This window comes from Adiantum capillus-veneris, chromosome 22 (genome assembly GCF_014529385.1).
Source record: "Adiantum capillus-veneris isolate H3 chromosome 22, ASM1452938v2, whole genome shotgun sequence".
Classification (NCBI taxonomy): domain Eukaryota; kingdom Viridiplantae; phylum Streptophyta; class Polypodiopsida; order Polypodiales; family Pteridaceae; genus Adiantum; species Adiantum capillus-veneris.
Genome location: NC_140952.1, coordinates 130,310,247 through 130,330,358, shown reverse-complemented (window position 1 = coordinate 130,330,358; position 20,112 = coordinate 130,310,247). Strand labels below are relative to the sequence as shown.

The 20,112-nt window shown below is 42.4% G+C and overlaps 1 protein-coding gene across 1 annotated transcript; it reads left to right on the top strand.

Moving 5' to 3' along the window:
* The first annotated feature begins 9,641 nt into the window (after positions 1–9,641).
* LOC147430222 (uncharacterized) lies at positions 9,642–10,371 on the top strand. Its single transcript, XM_086495114.1, has 2 exons — positions 9,642–9,942; positions 10,027–10,371. Exons 1-2 carry the CDS (start codon positions 9,652–9,654, stop codon positions 10,369–10,371), a joined length of 636 nt encoding a protein of 211 aa, XP_086351240.1. The 5' UTR covers positions 9,642–9,651.
* The last annotated feature ends 9,741 nt before the right edge of the window (positions 10,372–20,112 follow it).

Below are 20,112 nucleotides of genomic sequence, written 5' to 3'. Positions count from 1 at the left end.
GGAAATTCCGCCTTAAAATAGTGGAAAATCCTGAAAACGTAACCTAATTTTCTAAAATTTCCTCTTGGAAAATTCAAGCAAAGGAATTTTGTATATTTGGAAAAATGATTTTTCTCGAACACCCTCGTCACTATATGGCACGGCCATATGGCTTAGAGGGATCTAGGGCCCAAAATTGCGAGGGCGAGGCGGTTTTAATCTCAGCCGTCAGTCGTCGGATCATGCAGTGAACTAGGGGTGAACTAGGGGCGGGTAAACTAGGATGTGATCATGTGCCATGCCAACATGGATAGCGACACGCGTTAGCGTGGTGGTAGGACAGTATTAGCGTGGTGGTAGGGCATTGGTATGACAACCGAGAGGTCCTGGGTTCGACCCACACCCTGCGAGGCGAGTGAATTGGGGGTGAACTCGGAGTGCCATTTTTGCCCCGAGTTCACCCTTAGTTCACCCCGAGTTCACCAAAGATCGGACGGCTGAGATCAAAGCCGCTTCGCACCCCAAAATTTGGGCCTCATTGACCTCATGTAAGATAGTGATGAGGAGAGCCTTTGAATCTTATATCTTGTTGAATTGAATTTGGGTCTTTATGCACCCGAGCATTGGGCATTGAAGTACGACGGATTGTCTTCATAAACTTGTTGAAAAAGGCTCAACAAGTCATCTTCCAGAGAAGTACATGGATATTTTTGGCATGTGAAAGGCCATAGGGTTCATTGTGCAAGGTTGTTGCAACACTGAGGCCGTTGGATTCTTTGGCTCGATGAGTGCCACATGGCAAGGGTCTTCGTAAAATAACTTTGTTGTCCCTTTTGTTTCGTTACATCACCTTCTTTGAGAGACAAGTGTCACTAAGGGATTCAAAAGTGTTGTGAATAGAAAGCTAAAACTTTGGAATAGAAAGCTATTCTCTTAGGCATCATTTACTTTGTGTACATGCTTGAAAATGACTTTAGAGATCAAAACATTGAACAAAATATTCATAGGAGTTTGATCTTATGATGGAGTCTTCAAGAAAGTCTTTTTGTCTAAGCGGCAAGTTTCCTCCTTATACAAATACAAAATGGAAATACTAGTAGAAATTTTTAAATTTACAAAATATTTGAACTATTTTCTAGTATATTTTATCGATTTTTTCTCCTTTGCCATCCTTTGCAACCGGCTAATCTCGATTTTCGAGGTATTGATAAACGATTCTCTCATTTTGAGGATTTCAAAAAAAAAAAATCACTTCACTAAATTGTTTAATTATTTTCTATGCTTATTTGAAAGCATTAAAGTGTTCTTTTATTTTGATTTTTAATGTGTCTTTTTATTTTACTTCCTTTTTGTTTTATTTTGTTTTAAAATACTGATGTGCAATGTGCACCATTTACCTTATCATTGGGGCCCTTTCATAATATACAAGTCATTTGCGAGTAGTGGATATCGATTAGAAGAAAATAAAAAAATGGCATGATTGAGATTTACCTTAAATGTTATTTAAATTTTATAACATTAAATGGATCTTTTTATATCACCTGTATATGGACAATACAATTTTATATTAAAACAATACAACTGCAACACTGATTAAGACCTACTTTCGATAAATCTTTCCTCCCCCCTTACCTTCAACAGGCCATCGTGAATCCTTACGTTGTTGTTTTTGTTTTTGGTGAACAGTGGCTCATGTACCCTCCACTTACTTTCATTTGTTTTAGATCGCCCGTTTGAGGCTTCACCTTGTTTAATTAGTAGAGTTTGTTTTGGGAGACGAAGTTTTATTTTTCTTTTCCTTTTTTTAATTTTTAATTTTTTAAATTTTTTTTTGGGGGTGGGGAGGGGTGGTGGTGGTGGTGGTGCGGAAGTAGCCAATTGCAATAAAAACTTGTAACCATGAAGATAGTCAATCTATGGTGATCCATGCAAAAATGTTGTGTACTTGAGCATTCCTGAATCCGAGATAGCACCGTGTCCAAGTGACACTATGACATTTGGAGCACATTACCGCTCAGATAGACGAACAAAAACAAAGGAAAAGTTCAAGTCAAAAAATCTCGGGAGCGGTAATGCTGGAGTCAATCCTCGCGGTAATGGTCCTTCAGCAATGCACGCGGTAATCGGCTCGACTACATTTTTGCGTTATTTCTGCCGTATTTACCGCCAGTATTATCGCGACCATTATCGCACACGCGAGTATTTTAAAAAAAAAGCAGATGACCATTTGGATGGTCCTTGGTAGGACCCATCTAAATGGTCATTTGCCTTTTTTTTCCTATACATTTAATAAATAAAAAAACAACAATTTCATTGCACCAAAACTTTGGACCAAAATCAAATGTTTAATTATATTGGAGAAACTGTTCATTACAAAATTGCCCAAATAGGCGATGCATGGCGGTTATACAACTGTGGCCAAAAGAAGACTTTGGGCCAAAATCAAGTGTTTAATTATATTGGAAATTACAAAATTGCCCAAATAGGCGATACATGGGGGCTATACAACTGTGGCGAAAAGAAGACGCGCGGGCCCAAAAACACTTGGAGGATTGAGCTACTCGGATCTTGGGACCTCTCAAGGGACTCCTTGACTCTGGAAAAGAAAAAACAACAAAACCTTTAATTAATACAAATGGATACATAAAGCTGCATGCAATCATTTTAAAAAAAAGTTCACACTTACACACTGTAGTGTACGACATGCATTTTCAAATTCTTCGCGATTGATTTTGTTGTTTTCATACAGCCAGCACCATGTCTAATATTCGGAGTGGCTCTCTCTGTATCTCTGGATCTCTCGGCTTGGACGGGTCATAGTAATATTTTGTTGTATATCAATTAAAAAATATCACAAACCTAACCTTATTACCACAAATTAAATCAATTCAAATGAAAATACGTACACTCACAAATATATCTTTCCATGCTGCTTTTCCGCCTGAGCCGTAATGCGTGGGCGTTTGCTACGCCTTCGCCTCCACCTGCCGAGTGTGCACCCTAGCACCTGCCGCTCTCTCGTCCTCCAGCTCGCCCTGGGCTTTCTCCCACTCCTCGTTGTGAACATTTCTAGGGCGATAGTTGTGACCCTCATATTCAAATGTTCGCTTTGCCGCCCTCCGCACACTGGACTTCTTATTTTTCAAGAAATTCTTGATGTATTCCTCGAGCCACTGCCTGGAGAACTCTTCCACTTGCGGATTAGGGAACTGCATGAGCAATGTCGTGTGAATGTACGTCAAGTCGGCTGGGTCCTGATCTTTGAAAGATTAAAAGCAATCTTGGTATGTCGAGTGGATCAGCTGGTTAAGGTGCCCTCGAAATGTCCTCCCCAAAGAGGAACCTAGATCCACCTCCCCTCCTCGATGTATATAATAGTAGTAGCCACGAGCATCCAGGGCGGACGCATTGCGGTCCTCATCCTCATGTGGAGCTCCAAGGGGTGAGTGAGGAGGTCGAGGTGTAAGAGGAGGTGAATCTGTAGCACTACCCCCTCCACCACCAAAGCAGCACGAGCCACTACCTCGATGAGAGTGTGAGCCACCACTACGGGAAGAGCACTGGCCACCCGAAGAGCGTTGGCCCGAGCTCGAGCCCGAGCCCGAGCCTGAACCGCTGGGTGGTGTAGGCGAACGGATAACTCGACGGTGCGGGCGTGGATCGCTGCGAATGCAAGGTGGAGGGAGTTGCGGGTGATGGGAAAGTCGAGGGTAAGGTGGAGGGAGGCCCACTGGGAGGCACACTCTGCACGATCGGAGTGCCGGCGCCCGGTGTCGCAAGCAGTGAGAGCCCATAGGCAGCCAACTGTGCTGGTCTGTACCGCCCTCGAAGACTCTACTGCGAGGATAGCCACTGTGCCTGGGCGCGGTATGCCCTCTCGAGGTCGTGGTCGTGTACTGCATCTCGGAACCATCGAAAGCCGAAGGTAGATTGTGACTGGTGGGAGGAAGATTGCGAGTAGTAAGCATCACAAGCGTCCTCGTAAGAGAGGCCCTCAACGAGAAAGTCCTCTATGGATCGATAGCCGGGTGTGGAAGAGGATGCCATATCCTACAATTTCACAAAAAAAGGGACCCTAATTAAAATTGGATTCTAGTCAAAGTGAGATTCTTTATTGCATAGGATTCCTCCTTGCATAGGATTCCTCCCTGCATAGGATTCCTTTTATCTCCTATTTAAGAAATGGTTTATGTGATTATTCTTTTTGCATCCATTTAAAGTGTGTGTGTGTGTGTGCATGCGTGTGTGCTTCTAATTAATCTATTGTGTGTGTGCGTTAGTGTGTGGCAAAGAAATTAATCTAGTGTGTGTGTGTGTTGGACCTTAATCTACCGTTGGGCTTCTCTGTGACCATTGGGGTCTCAATAAACTTCATCGCACACCCACATGGAGGTATGTTTTGGTATGTTAATGCTAATGGAGGTATGTTTTGGTATACTAATGCATGCCCAAGCATACACTAATGCAAGCGTTAGTGTGTGCAATTTTTTCACACACCAATGCTCACAATAGTGTGTGCTTGTGCATGCATTATTGTGTAGACACACTAATCTGTGCACAAGCACACACTATTGTGAGCATTGGTGTGTGCTAGAGAGGTATGCACACACTAATGCTTGCATTGGTGTGTGTGTGTGTGTGTGTGTATAATGCATGCATTGTGCCTAAAATAGTGTGTGAAAACACACTAATTAGTGCACAAGCACACACTAATGCAAGCATTAGTGTGTGCTAGAGAGGTATGCACACACTAACGCTTGCATTAGTGTGTGCTTGGGCACAAATTAGTGTGTGGAAACACACTAATGCATGCACACACTAATGCAAGCATTAGTGTGTGCTAGAGAGGTATGCACACACTAAAGCTTGCATTAGTGTGTGCTTGGGCACAAATTAGTGTGTGGAAGCACACTAATGCATGCACACACCAATGCTTGCATTAGTGTGATTGTGCATGCAGTAGTGTGTGCAAACACACTAATTTGTGCACAATCACACACTAATGCAAGCATTAGTGTGTGTGTGTGTATAATGCATGCATTGTGCCTAAAATAGTGTGTGAAACACACTAATTAGTGCAAGCACACACTAATGCAAGCACACACTAACTAATGCGTGTGTGTATAACGCTTGCATTAGTGTGTGCTTGGGCACAAATTAGTGTGTGGAAGCACACTAATGCATGCACACACTAATGCTTGCATTAGTGTGTGTGTGTGTGTATAATGCATGCATTGTGCCTAAAATAGTGTGTGAAAATACACTAACTAGTCCACAAGCACACACTAATGCAAGCATTAGTGTGTGCTAGAGAGGTATGCACACACTAACGCTTGCATTAGTGTGTGCTTGGACACAAATTAGTGTGTGAAAACTAACTAATGCGTGTGTGTATAATGCATGCACACACTAATACGGGCATTAGTGTGTAATTTGTGCACAAAATAGTGTGTAAAAACTAACTAATGCATGCACACACTAATGCTTGCATTAGTGTGTGTGTATAATGCATGTACACACTAATGCTTGCATTAGTGTGTGCTTGTGCATGCATTAGTGTGTTTACACACTAATTCATGCACAAGCACACCCTAATGCGAGCATTAGTGTGTGCTTGTAACGCATGCACGCACTAATGAAAGCATTAGTGTGTGTATAATGCATGCACACACTAATGCAAGCATTAGTGTGTGATTGTGCACAAAATTGTGTGTGTGTGTGTGCGTGTGTGTACAATGTGTGTGTGCATGTGTGTATGCATTGTGTGTGTGTGTGCAATGTGTATGCATTGTGTGTGTGTGCATGTGTGTGTGTGTATGTGTTTGTGTGTATGTGTAGAAGAACGAGAAGAAAGAGAGAGAGTTTGAGCACTTACATTCGTGACCTCGATCGCTTGGATATGGTGGGGATGGAGATGAAGAGAGTAATAGAGGTTGGAGATGGAGAGGGAGAAGGAGAGAGAGCTTGGAGATGGAGAGGGAAACATGCCTGCGCAGAAGAGGAGGTCGTTTTTGAATTTTTGGCATTCAATTTCGCGGGGGCACGCAGGTGCCCCCTTTATATAAAATTTGCTTGGGATTTTACCGCGAGTATTACCGCGCCTATTTACCACTGGTATTACCGCCAGTATTACCGCGAAAATCTCTGATGAGACATTAAGGTTACGCCGACTGCATGACCTCTTGTACCCACCTCCCCTCTATCTTTAATGAGTGTCAGTCATGTCAGTACCAACATTCTTGATTTTTCTTTTTCTTATTTAGTGTGTGGTCATGTGTGCAGGACGATTGGGATGATGTGGGTCCGCCGGTTGGCGCGGAACGAACTCGATGGTTGAGCGAGCGATTACCATGCCCATGTACGCGATGTAAGCGTGCAATTGCACGGCTTCGGCGTATATGCTCGGCTCACGTGGATGATTATGGGCTATGGGACGATCCGAGAAAACGCGCTCGAATGGAAACTAGCGATCCGAGGGTTTTGGCATCCATTGATGTCGCTCCCCATTGGAGTGTGATCGGGGGCGGAGGCGGGAGGAGGACGGAAGAGCGATTGCGCTAGGAAGCAGTCTTGGGAGGGGGGTCACACCCGCCGTCCGATGTGGGTGGGTCCACACGAGCGCATGCGCATCCTACATCCACCACATATGGGGATCTCCCCACCACCCCGCCCCACATGGAGGTGGAGGAAGATCATTTGCACAATATGGTTGAGGATCTTCTTGCACGTGAGGCGGAGAATGAGTGTGAGCCTGAGTGTGCATATGAAGAAGCCGCCCAAAAAACCAAAGATTCATTGCTAGAGGCAGCACACACCGCTCTTTAGGAGGGATGCTCCTACTCCATATTACAAGCGTCTCTTGAGATCTTGAATATTCAAGCAATGTTTGGATGGAGCAATGCAGGGGTCGATGCACTATTGAGGTACCTTTAAGTGTAATAAGTGTTAGTTGTGAGTTTTTTTCTTGGTTATATGCAATAACGAGTGTTCTTTAATTATGTCATAGGCTATTAGGCAAGATGATGCCTAAAGGCAATCATCTTCCAGAAAATCGAAGGAAGGCACGACAGGTGGTGACAGGGCTTAGGATGGACTATGATCGCATACATGCATGTGTCAATGATTGCGTGCTATTCCGCAATGAACATGCAGGGCTTGATGCTTGCCCCGAGTGTGGAGAATCAAGATACAAAGAGGGAATGCAAGGAACCACAATACCTCGCAAGGTTCTTCGTCATTTCCCCCTCATTCCCCACATCAAGCACATGTTCAATACCAAAGGAACAAGCGAGCTTCTTACATGACATATGACAAATCGCTCCACCGATGGGGTTATGAGAGTGCCGGCTGACTCGCCGGCATGGCAACACATTGAGTAGACATGGCCGGAGTTTAGAGAAGAGCATCGTCACTTGAGGCTTGGTCTGGCTAGTGATGGGGTAAACCCATTTGGGCATCGGTCTGCCTCATGGAGTACTTGGCCAGTGGTTGTTGTGAACTACAACATTCCACCATGGGAGTCAACCAAGAAGGGGAACATTTTGCTCTCTCTTCTAGTCCCAGGAAAACACAAGGTGAAGAACATGGATGTATATTTAGCACCTTTGATTGAAGAGCTTCAAGAGCTATGGAACGGCATAGATGTTTTTGATGTATCAAGACCACTTCGTGATCTGCGCACAATGATCAAGTGCATTCTCATGTGGACCATGCATGATTACCCCGGGCTTGGAGAGATTTCTGGTAAGCTTGTACTTTGTGATGCTCTTTAATGTCTTTGCATTGGTCACTTATATGCGGTTATGTATTTTGTTTTTGTAGGGCTATCGACATCTGGACATAGGGCATGCCCAACTTGTGGACCCTCACTCGTGACAGAGAGACCCGCTCTACTTGGTAAGGTGATCTACCCCAATAACCATCGCTTCTTGCCGCCCACACATCCATCTTATGCTCCACCGTGCAATGGGATGGAGCCACTCCATTGGACCATGGACGATTGGGCAAGACATTGGAACGAGCATCACAACACATTGCCTCCTCCCAATGATCCACCTAGGGGTATGTCTAGGTACTCTATTTTCTTATCACTGCCCTATTGGGCTTCATTAAAAATCCAACACCTATTGGATCCAATGCATGCGTTCAAAAATTTTGGACAAGCTATATGGGATCACATAGTAAGCAAGAAAGATTCATTGGGGTCTAGAGAGGACATGAGGGCCATAAGGAGGCTCCCTCCTTCGGCCACACCTCGCATGGGGCCTCAGGGGAAGATGGTTCTTCCAAAGGCACCTTGGATTCTATCAAGGGTGGATCAAGAGCGGATGAAACAAGTCATTGCATCCATCCGTACTCCAATAGGTTATATGCGTTCGCTCAAGTGTGCCTTCACTAAAACTAAGAAAGGAGGATCCACACAACTGTATGGGCTCAAATCCCATGATTGGCACAAGATTCTTCAGGTAATGTGTGTGTGTGTGTGTGTATGTGTGTGTATATGTGAGTGTGTGTGTATGTGGTTTAGGGTTCTGGCTACTAAAAAGTCTTTTTGTTTGTGCAATAGTTTGTGCTTCCAATTAGCATTAGTGGATTTGCGGACATGAAGGTAAAGACTGCAATATTCAAGGTGGGAGAAGTTGTTAGGTATAGAACATTTGATCCTCCCTCCTAAACTTTACTTTGAAGACTAACTTTACTATGAAGATTATGAAGGGTTTTTTGGTTACAGGTTTGTGAGTTCCAAAGAAATCGAAGTTTCAGCCATTCCAACAGCTCGACTTCTAGCGATTGAAGCAACTTGTGCTATTGAGGATGCATTCCCACGTTCTATCCTTGTTAGCCAAGTTCACCTATTGCTCCATCTTGTTGAGGAGATAGCCATTTGTGGTGTGGTTCACTCCAGGTGGATGTTGTTTCTTGAGAGGTTCCTAAAGACCTTGAAAGACTTTGTAAGGCTACGATCACAACTAGAGGTATTCATCGATCTTAAGCCTTAAACCTTATTAGGATTGGATTGTATTCACAACGCTTTTTATTGGTTACTTTAATCACTACTGGTTTCATGTACATGTGTTCAGGCAAGCATGGCAGAGGGTTGGATTGTACAAGAGGCTTTTGTGTATGTCTCTCAATATCTTTTCACAATAGACCCATCATTGCCTCGTTTAAAGACGGAGGAAGAGGATCCAAAAAAACACACAAACATTCCAAGTGGGAAAGGTTTTCTCTTGATTTTGGATAGGGAATTTCAAGCCATAGTCAACAACCATTGTCTATTCAATGCTCCCATCATGGGCAAATGGGTGGATGTGTATGTGGAGGTGCGTACAATTAGAGAAAGGGAGAGGGAAGCATGGAAGAGGTTGCATGGCGGTAGACGAGCACCTCCCTTTCCTAAAGAGCTTGCCAAATACCCTGATCTAATTCCAGTTGGGTGGATACACAATGCCATGACCAAGGCCACGGCATAAGGAGAACAAATAAGCCCTAAAGAATGGGAGTACGCGCGAGGATGTCTAACAAGGGTAATATACTCAATGTGTTTAGTGTGTGTGTGTGTGTGTGCGAGTGTGTGTGTGTGTGTGTGTGTGTGTGTGTGTGTGTGTCACCGCTCTCTCTCTCTCTCTTATCTATCTTGATTGGTTTTTGCAGGCCTTCACATTCAACTCTATGTGGTTCGAAGGACGTCATTTTCGAACCCGCAAGATAGATGAGCGTCGAACCACTCACCATAGTGGAGTTATGGAAAACTTTGACACGACAACACAAGAGGTGAGGGAATGTGGAACAATAGAGAGGATAATCAAAGTGGATTTCAGAACATTTCATAAATATCTCTTTGACTGCCGATGGTTTGCGGGTGAGGTTAAGAGACATGAGAATGGACTCTATATGGTAGACTCCGGGCAATTTCATCGCGGGAAGACCGACAACTTGGTGCAACCTTGTAGTTGTGAGCAGGTAAAGTCCATGTGCAACTCACTAAAACATTATATGATACATACAAAACTACATTCACGTTGTTGTTTTCTCTATGACCTACAGGTGTTTTATGTGCCTTGTATGTATCCAAGACGACTATGGTATGTTATTCCAGTCACACCACGGAGCAGATCTATCTTTGCAGATACAAACATAGAGACTTTGGCAGATCCCACCATACCATCTCAAGAAGACGCCAATGACGATGATGCAGTTGAGGTCGAGGAGAACCAACCATTCCCAATAACCAACCATAGTGAGGAGGAGGACGAGGATGAAGAGGATGATGATGATTCAATAGGAGAGGCTGTAGAGGATGAATCAATAGATTTATTTTTTGATTTAGCTACCATGGGGTTGGACATGGATGTAAGCACTTGTAGAGATCTCTTGGAGGATGAAAATTAATAAATATCTTTTGGATTTTGACTTCTTTCTCTACTTATGCTGTACAAAAGGGCTATTTATTTATGAACGCAAGACAATACAATTTTGATCATCATTCGCTTGCCATTTCCATATGAATGCATAGTTGACATAAGATTTTGAGGTGGAAACAAAATATTTTTTGATATAGAATCTCATGGAGTACAAATGAGTAGAGTAGGAGAATCATACCAATAGATAAGGCAAGCAAAGTGAAGAGAGGTACTAAAAATCCAATGAGAATGGGATTTCTTACACTCCATGCAAAAAGGGGGTACCAATTTCTAAAAAGTAACAAAATAGAATAGGATTTATAAAAAGGGAAAAGTGGGAGAGGAATGGGCCACGTGGATTCTCTTTTCCTGTTGCGATAATCTGGGCGGTTATTATTGCGGTAATGCTCGCGGAAAATTCGGGAAACGCGCGGGCGGGTCTGCACCATACAATCTCTCTCTTTCTTGAAGCTCTCTCTCTCTCTCTCTCTCTCTCTCTCTCTCTCTCCTCTTATGTGGTAATGTTGTGCGGTAACAACAACATTCTCCCATAGTGTGAGTCGTATTGCACTTCCTAAACACACATGTTATCTAGCTTAAACAAGATTATGTGTAGAAACATCTAGGGAATCATGAGTTGGTTATTGAACACAAAACAAAAAATCATGGGATTTGCAAGCTAAAGTTTCCTCGGCAGCTAGTCTATTATCACATTAAAGATCAATATTGTATTTTTTTTCATATGTGAGGTATTGGAGAATGATTCCTTGCCTACACCATCCTATATGCACACCATCTAACATGTATAGAAATGGAAATAAGATTCACCATAGGATGTAAACTACATTACTTTTGTAAGACAGAACCCACCTTAGAACTTACTTGCATGCTGAAACCCACTGCTAGCATATTCTTGTGAAACACCTCCACCTCCACCTCTTATCCATAATAATATATGGGTCCGCCTTCAACGAAGGCACCATTTTCAAAACAGGGGGCTGTAACAGTGGGCATGAACAATGGGCCGAAACAGTGGGCACTGGTCAAAACAAGGAGAGCATGACTCATGGAGGAGGGACTGCTAAAAACCCTCCTTTGTTTAGAGACAATCATTAGATACTTTCTCAATGTGGCTTTGTAGAGCTCCATTGTGTGGTGTAGTTGATAGTAGATAATTACATTGATTAAAGGAGGCCCAAAGAAAAAAAACATCGTTACCTCAACAACATATTACTATTAGCCCAAATTGAATGGTCTAGGTAGCCTCAACCTCTTTGGCTTATCCATGCCTAACTTGCCTATTATTATTGAGGGCGCCATCTTGTATCCTCATTACAAATAGCTCCTCCTTCACTGGACCTTCCTTGCTCTTGTTTCCATCATTAAAATTTCTATCATCTACAATAGCTATGGCCACCATTTAGAGTGGGATTTTATCATAGCCCTCTTCATCACATAATTTAGTGGGAGTTGACTGTCTTGTACCTGACTTTTTTTTATCAATGAATTCTGTATCCACTCAAGGCTTTTATTTTAAGTTTAGGAGTTGTATTGATAATTAAAGATATGTTTAAAATAATCGGCTCAAAAATCAAACATTGTATGTGTAAATCATGTTAATTCTATGCTTTAAATCTTAGGAAAAAAGGAAGGTCTTAGAAGTCCCTACTTTTAGAGAAATGGGTGTTGAATATTTTGTGATCCTTGGATAACCAAGAGAAAAGGACTCCGAAATGAGCGGCAAATGTGAGCTTGCAACTAGAAGCAAAGGATAACCATAGTTGACTAGGCAAATAGTAAGGGCATGAGAGATGTATAGCCGAAAATAGTAATATATGAGGGGAGGAGCCAAAAATCATGCGCCCAAAATAATGCACTTTGGAGGCCGATATAAAGGAGTAGAGAGCGAGCATAATACACATAGAGATTAAGAGAACTCTACAACAAAACCGATGTGCAAGCAACGAGAGCACATCATCTCAACACCGTCTCCCCTTCACCCCTCCTTGGCTCCCTCCAAGGTGGTGACTAAGGCGAATAGTCCTTGGCATACTTGGAAACGAGGCTATGAAGTCTTCGTTGGCACCGTTGGTTGTGTGCAAGAGATAACTGTTTACCAGCAATCAAAACTTCTCGGGAGGTCACCCATCCCATTACTGTTTTGGCGAAGACCGCTTAACTGCAAGGTAACTAACCATTGAGTTAAACCTCCTTCAAGAGAATATGGGGTTAAATTTGAGTTTCTTGTCTACCTAAGATAAACCATGTGAAAAATAAGTATATGAAGGAATATTTAGTCTTGGTTGAGTGTGCATGTATATGGATGTATTTTGAATGCATGCGCTAGTAATTAGGAAATAGAATCCCTTGTTTTTGTGTGATTTAGGTTACCTTAATCACCCTCCATGTTTCTCCTATTAATACTCTCTAAATACCATTTTTTTTAATCACTTGAAAGTGGAATATGGAGTATGGTTTCCTTCCTTCGTATAGTTGTGTATGTGGTAGGATGTGTTTCTAGGTAAATAGATGCATAAACCTCACACTATATTCATATTCTTATATTTGTTTTGAATGGTTCTTAAGTATATCTCCTTGTTGTAACTAATATCCATGTGGTTCCAATTGATTCTAGTATTACACCCTTTTATCTTTTTTGCATAGTGCGTGAGAGATAGCCCCACCAAGGAAGAGAATGTGAAGCTCTAATGCCGTGCCTAAACCTCTAGTTATCTGCAACCTGTGGCACCACAGAATGAAGTTGTTGATAGTGGCTATCTTCAATAGAAGTTTGTTGTCTCACCCGTCCTTATTTTGGCAAGTTAATTGTTAGTTTCGGTATTGTTTATACATAAGTTGATCTTAGTATGGGAAGCCTAGGATGTCTTAAATTGACCGAAAAATTGATTATCATCACAAGAGACAAGCATGCGTTTTTCTAAATTGAGTTGAAAGAATTATTTGGAAAAGGAATTGTTAATCTAAGGTAAATATGTTTAATAACTATTGAAATTTATCCCTTGGAAAGGAAGTTATTGATAGGGCATGTTCTTGCAGATGGTACTCATGAGGACATACCGCCGTTAGCGGAGAATAAGCTATGGTTAGCAGCACTTACATCTCGTGGATAAGAGAGTATCCCTAGCGGTTAGCAATAGGAAAATTTTTGATTGTCGGCCTCGTGGTTAGCGAATAAGAAGACCTTTGCAAAGGCTCTATTGCAAAGGCTCGTGAGGACATACCGCCGTTAGCGGAGAATAAGCTATGGTTAGCAGCACTTGCATCTCACGGATAAGAGAGTATCCCTAGCGGTTAGCAATAGGAAAATTTTTGATTGTCGGCCTCGCGGTTAACGAATAAGAAGACCTTTGCAAAGGCTCTATTGGTTAGATAGAGAAAGCCCGTGGATAGCCGAAAACTCAAGATATTGGATAATTCTTTTTGTTAAGATATAGGACTATCTTCATTAGATCTTGTTTGAGAAGAATTGTTTAGGTGATATTGAAGGGAGAAAATATGAAATAAATCGTAGCGTAGTGTAGAAAGTAGGAGAGTAGTATTCAAATGGAACTATGTCTACAGATGAGTGCATCCGATTAGTTGGGTAATTTTCACAAATCTAGTTGTTAGTTAAGTCTCGTACTATATCTTGGGTTTTATGAATGGTGGCGATCCCTCTTAAACGTGGGAAAGAAGGTGTTGTTTATATATCCTAAGTATGTTGAAATTTTAGTCCATTGAAAATAGGATGTAATTCTCATCATAACCTTTGGGATATCGATTCAAACGATCTAGTTCTCATCATAACCTTTGGATTATCGACATGGCTTGTGGTGTAGGACCCTAATATCCCATGACAAGAAGAATAGAGGACTTCCTCACTTCTATTGCTAGTATCCTTGATTCTTTAACTTGGAATAAGGCGTTGTTAATGGAGCTTGAGAATAAAGGAAGGCCATCCATCAAGTTGTCCCAACCTCCAGTGTAACATTTTATGGCCTAGTAACTTGTGTGTAGCGAAAAATAACTTAACATAGTGAACATTTCATTAAGAGCAAGTTTCTAATGAGCATAAAAGAGTGCTTGGTTGGAGATAGCAACATTAGCATAACACCTAATTAGTTTCGCATAACAATGCTTGAAAGAAGGAGAGAAATAGAGTAATTCACAACTATTGAGGACCGGATTTACATGGACCGGTCCCCCCTCCATTAGGCATTTGTATTATAGCTTCTCCCATTAAGAGAGACTTTGTACAATACAATTCTTTGTGTTCCTTGGTAAAAACTCGTTGGTGCAATGAAGATGGAAGCATCATGCACCAAACTTATATGTGATAACACATAACATCAATTCCCTCGCGGTCTCAGACGAGCCAAGATCTCACAATCCTTCGAATATGGTGAGAGCTAGCAGGGTATGAGACTAGATGTAGAGGAAGAAGAAGTATTCTTATGAGAAAGAAGTATGTATCCTCACATAATCACTCATAAAAGCTTAGCATAGCTTAGTAATTAGCATGGTAGAGGAGATGAGCATGCATTGGAGCTTGGCTCTTGGCTGGATTTGCATCACAAAGCCAAGAGTTGTTGGTGTAGGCCTCCCTTCTTACAAGCTTGGAGTAGATGATGAGCTTTCCATTGAAGCTTGGAGAAGGAGATGGAGTTCTTACTCCACACAAGAGTTGTGTGAGTGTGTGTCCAATTGTGTTAGGCAAAAGTGACACTTCTCTCTCTTATTGGGCAACCCCTCTCCAATCTACTCTTGCTAGTATCCTATTGGCCCTTGAAAATATTAGCCAATAGCATTTGAGAAAGCTTTTTACTCATGCTGGCTCCCTATTGGCCCGTGAAAAGCTTAGCCAATAGCATTTGAGATGCCAAGTCAAGAGCTTTGTGACAAGTGTCCAACCTTTTCCCCTTTTGTAAAGCTTAGATAATTAATTTAATTATCTGAATTCTTATTGGACCTTTTAGTCTTCTGGCCAATAGGAATTAAGCAAATTTGTGGGCTGCTTATTTCTCATTGGACCTTTTGACTGTCTAATAGTCTTTTTGGGAGATTAATTCTCATTGGTTCTTTTATCAAGCATTTCTAAAATAAGAAATTGAATTTACACTAGCTCAATCCTCATTGGTCCACCTCTTTGTCCATCTAATAGAATTCATGCAAAATTGGGGATTTTGTTGCATGCCTCACATGTGTCCTATTTTCTTTTAGGTGTAAAGGTAAGCTTGTGTGTGTGTGTGTGTGTGTGTGTGTGTGTGTGTGTGTGTGTGTGTGTTCTGTCTCATCCCAGCTCGCCCACTCTCTTGTATTCTTGCCATAGCCACTTTCTTGACTTTAGCATTCAACACTTTAGTCACTAAGAGCAGTTCCCATGGCCGAAGACTTTTAGAGTAAAAATTTGGAACTTTAGCCTTTGGAAGTCTATAATGGAGTTAAACCTAAGGGTCTTTTAAACTCCACTGGTGCACTTTGCTCTTTAACAGACCATCCCCATCTGGATCCCTATTTCCCCTCCTTTGGATCCCCTGTTGAGACCGGTCTGGCAACCTTTCCAATATCTAGCCTTTGCCCCCCTTGGTATCTCCCCATATTAAATGATCAGTTTAATATGAGAAAATCATTTGGAAAAGTAGATATTAAGTTTTTATGACATCCAAGTTGGGAACCGTACACTGACTCATTGATGTAGACATTCATAGTTTCCCGTATTTGTGCCCATTCAAATATTTCAATAAGATGTTTTGTGAGAACATTAGCTTTAATCACTAATCCCCATCCAAAATATAGTCTTCTCTTTGCAAACTGCCTTTGTCTGACACACCACACATCCACAAATGTGTCTTGGAATTCAAACATTGGTAACTTCGTTTTTACTTATGACATTATTCTAATGGGGGTTTTCGATACATTCATGTAAAAATGTTTCACCAAATTAATTTACGTGATTGACCCAGCCTATCTGAGGCATATGAAACTCATAGCCTCTTCTTGGATCATTTTATAGTTGTCACATAAATGGTCTCCCTACTGATCTCATAATTGAATTTCTTTCCAAAATAGACAATTAAAAAGGTTGATAGTCAATACCACAAGAATTGACCACACCTTCTTCTAGTAGGTAATATGTCTATCTATTGGTTGAAGTTTCATGTGTGTTTTTTGTATGGCCAGTTTTCTCATGATTCCTAACCTTGCTTTATGGCTATGGCAATGCTAGATCCATTGTTTAGTATATCAAGGGATTTAAAAGTCGTATGCTTAACATGCAAAATAGTATCACGTTTCTCTCATTACCTTTCTCTCCTTCACTATAATCTCCTATCTTATTCAATGGGATATCTTTCAATTTTGTTATTGGAGTCTTCCTCTCTGTGGATTTCCATTATGTGTTCTTGTGTAAGATTCTTGATTCCCATTTTCTTTAGGCCTCTATAAAGGTCCTTTATCAAGTGTAATCTAATCCTTAATAGATTACTCAAGGTGATCGTGCATTAGAGGGCAAATTTCCAACATCTCAAGTCTCACTTTTAACGTATGAATTTTTTATTTTATAAGCTTGAGATTTTCTTCATCTTCTCCCAAAAACGATGGCAAGGTTTTGAGTGTGTTCTCTTTTGAAGTTTCCAACGTGTTTGAGTCCAATCTCCATAGTACATACAAAGATTTCATTTCTAGATCCTTAGGAGGATTGTCTAGGCACAAAAGTTTGAAGGGAGGTGAATCCACTATTTGGCTGCCACCATTAGCATCCTTGACTACTTCCAAAGATGATTTGGCTAGTCTTTCACTACAAGGTAATTAAATCTATTCCATCCTTGGTGTCTACCACTACTTGGGTTGGTTCTTTCCTAGTTTCTGTGTTATGCCAGTTTTGGACTTTGTCTTGTTCTCTTTGCCCATGTTCTAAGGCTAATTACTTGGCTCAACTACTCTAGCTAATCCTTTCCTATATACCTCCAAAAGTTCTCGAAGATCATCAATTGATTTTGTTATGCTAATAATTTTGTAGTTTCAAGCTTAGAGTCAGGAATATTTTTTGAAGATTTTGACTTGCCTACAATTCTACTTGTTGGTACACTTCCAGGGCTATGTTTATGGGTTCAAATAAGTATCTACAAGAGAAGATCCTCTTGATTCCTCTGGTGATTCTTCTAATTTTCTAGGAGCTGACTTCTTTCTCTTTTTGGTCCACCTATGTGACTTCGTTTTTGCCTGCATGTGTTGGGGTGGTAAATCCCAATGTGCCATACCTAAGGGTTGGGCGGCCGGAGACTAACTGGGAACTAACATTGACCATTCATTCTACATAAAACAACAAGGACTCATAACCCTAACACTATTGTGTTGGGAGTCCACCCAAACTCGTGTCTCCTCTCTTCTTCTCTCTTCTGCATTGCTGCACACACACACACACACACACACACACACACACACACACACACACACACGCACACGCACACTGGTGCAGCCAAAGTGTGTCGACTCTAGAAGATGGCATGGACAGGTGTGTGCAGGCAAGCATAAGCATGGCAAAGGACTGGAGCAGCTCAGAAATTCTTGGGATGGTAGGTAGCAGCGAAAGTGTATGCATGATGCGGCTTATAGGCCAAGGAAGGCTCCACAATGGGCTAATTGGGGTAGCAGGTGAAGGAGATGCAATGTGCAGCCTTTGGGTCCAAAAATGAAGAGCTTGAAGTGCTGAAGGAGCAGGTCCAGACGGCTCGTCAAACCGAGATACGGAGCCCAAGTTATTGAAGGTTAAAGTTTTGGTGGTTTGCAGATTTGTGACCGACAGGGAAGCCGAGGACAGGTGGCCCATGCTGATGTCAGTGCATACATATGTAGAGCTCAATTCATGGAGCCTACCCGTCTTTTCGGATTGCGGATCGGAGCCATGGTTTGCTATGATCAGTTGAAGTTTTCCCAGGGGCTGGGTCTGAGCCCACTTGGTTGCATTGGAGAATGTGCCATCTTGCATCTTTTGAGCCTCGACAAAGTTCTTGAGCAGGTTGTACATCATAAGGAGCTAGCAGGAAGTGACTGCATGCCAAACGGACTCCGGAGCAAAGAGTTATAGCGGTCGGGAGCTGGGGTACCTTTGTCCAAGGTTGGTTGTTGCAGATGATTTTTTCTCTTTTTGAGAGCTTTGTTTCGAGGATGCCGAGAAGTCAAAATACAGAGACAGAAGGTGTGGTGGGAGCCGGGAAAGTGGAGCTTCAGTAGGTGGTTCCAATTTGGCAACAGAGGATTGGCGCAGAGAATGGGAGATGGCCAAAGGTACCAAAAAAAAGAGTTTTTTTCTCAATGTTTTTGAAGGGGAGTCATGACCCTTGGGGGTGCAAACTCTGCGGAGCCGCCACGTGTCGGGGCCTTGAACCCATATGCAAAGTCAGGAAGGTCCAAGCTGTGGTATATAGGCAGGGGCATGGCTCTCTCATTAGCACACAAGAGGAGTGAGGGGAGCTCCCCTCCCCCGAGCTATGCGTCTGTGGGTCGGCGCTGCTATGGCGCTGCGTGGCCGGTCCGACGGCGATTTTGGGCGGAGCAGGAGAGGTGTGGCGCCCATGGGCGACCGCATGGTGGTGGTTGATTCAGTGATGATGTGGCAAGAGAAGGGGCGATGCCCGCGCACGTTTGGGCCAAAACTTTTGAGGTAAGGGGTGTACCCCCCCCCCCCCCCCAATAGCGACATCGCTATTGCATTGGCAGGGGAGGGGTCCCACAACTGTGCTAGTGGAGCAAGGAAGAGAGAGAAGTTCCAAATCCGGCCAATAGGCCTATCTGGCAAACAACAAGGGCCAAGTTGGTCGGTCAAATTGGGCGGACAAAAAAGACCAAGGTGTCCACCATGCAAAGCTTTCCCAAAATAAACTAAGCCAAGTGTTGGCAATGCATAAAAATTCTAAAAGAAGCTCCAAATGAAGTGCACGACATGGAAGCACACCCCATTTTTCTTTTTTGGGGACTCCTAGGCATACCCCTATAAAAGGAGGTTTTTGTTCATTTTTTAGGGTCTTTTGATCAGTTGGCTTTTTTGCCTGTGTGAGTAAGTGAAAGCTTGAAGCTTGTGTGCTGCTAAGCTTGCCATTGAAGCTGCATACATCGGTTGTACTACTCTCTATGCAATAATACCACTCACTTGCCCCAATCTCGTGTGTTGCTTCTCCCCATCCCCCTCCTCTTCTCTCGCTCTTCGTGTATTGGCCATTGCTTGCAGAGGGTTTGCCTGTAGCTCGAGAGATGCTACCAAGAGGGTAGATTAGAAGTGTTTTGTGATTTGGAAGGATGAGTTGAGCATTGTGGGTGTTTTTGTGTTGTGGGTGTTTTTTTGCAAGGTGTGAGGTAGTTGTTTTGTATGCTAAAGCAGAGTTGTTAGTGCAAATAAGCCAATTTGAAGGTGTTATTTGAGAGGTTAGGGGTGCTGTGGAATCCCTGGGCTATAGAGAGGCAAGTAGTTTGTGTGCTGGGTGTGTTCCCTATTCCCCCTCTCCAACGCTCTCGCACGTGCACTTCAACTGGTATCAGAGCTCAGGGATTGGGAGCACCATTGGAGCTCGACGGAGAAGCATTATGAGAAACTTGGACTCAATTTTGGGCCCTATAAGAAACACCAACTCAGCATAGAGAGAGGTAATTATAAAAAATGCAAAAGTTTTTTCTTGGAATTCTATTTCTCATAGTACATACGTAAAAGTTTGCTCAATCACTTAAATGCATGCTC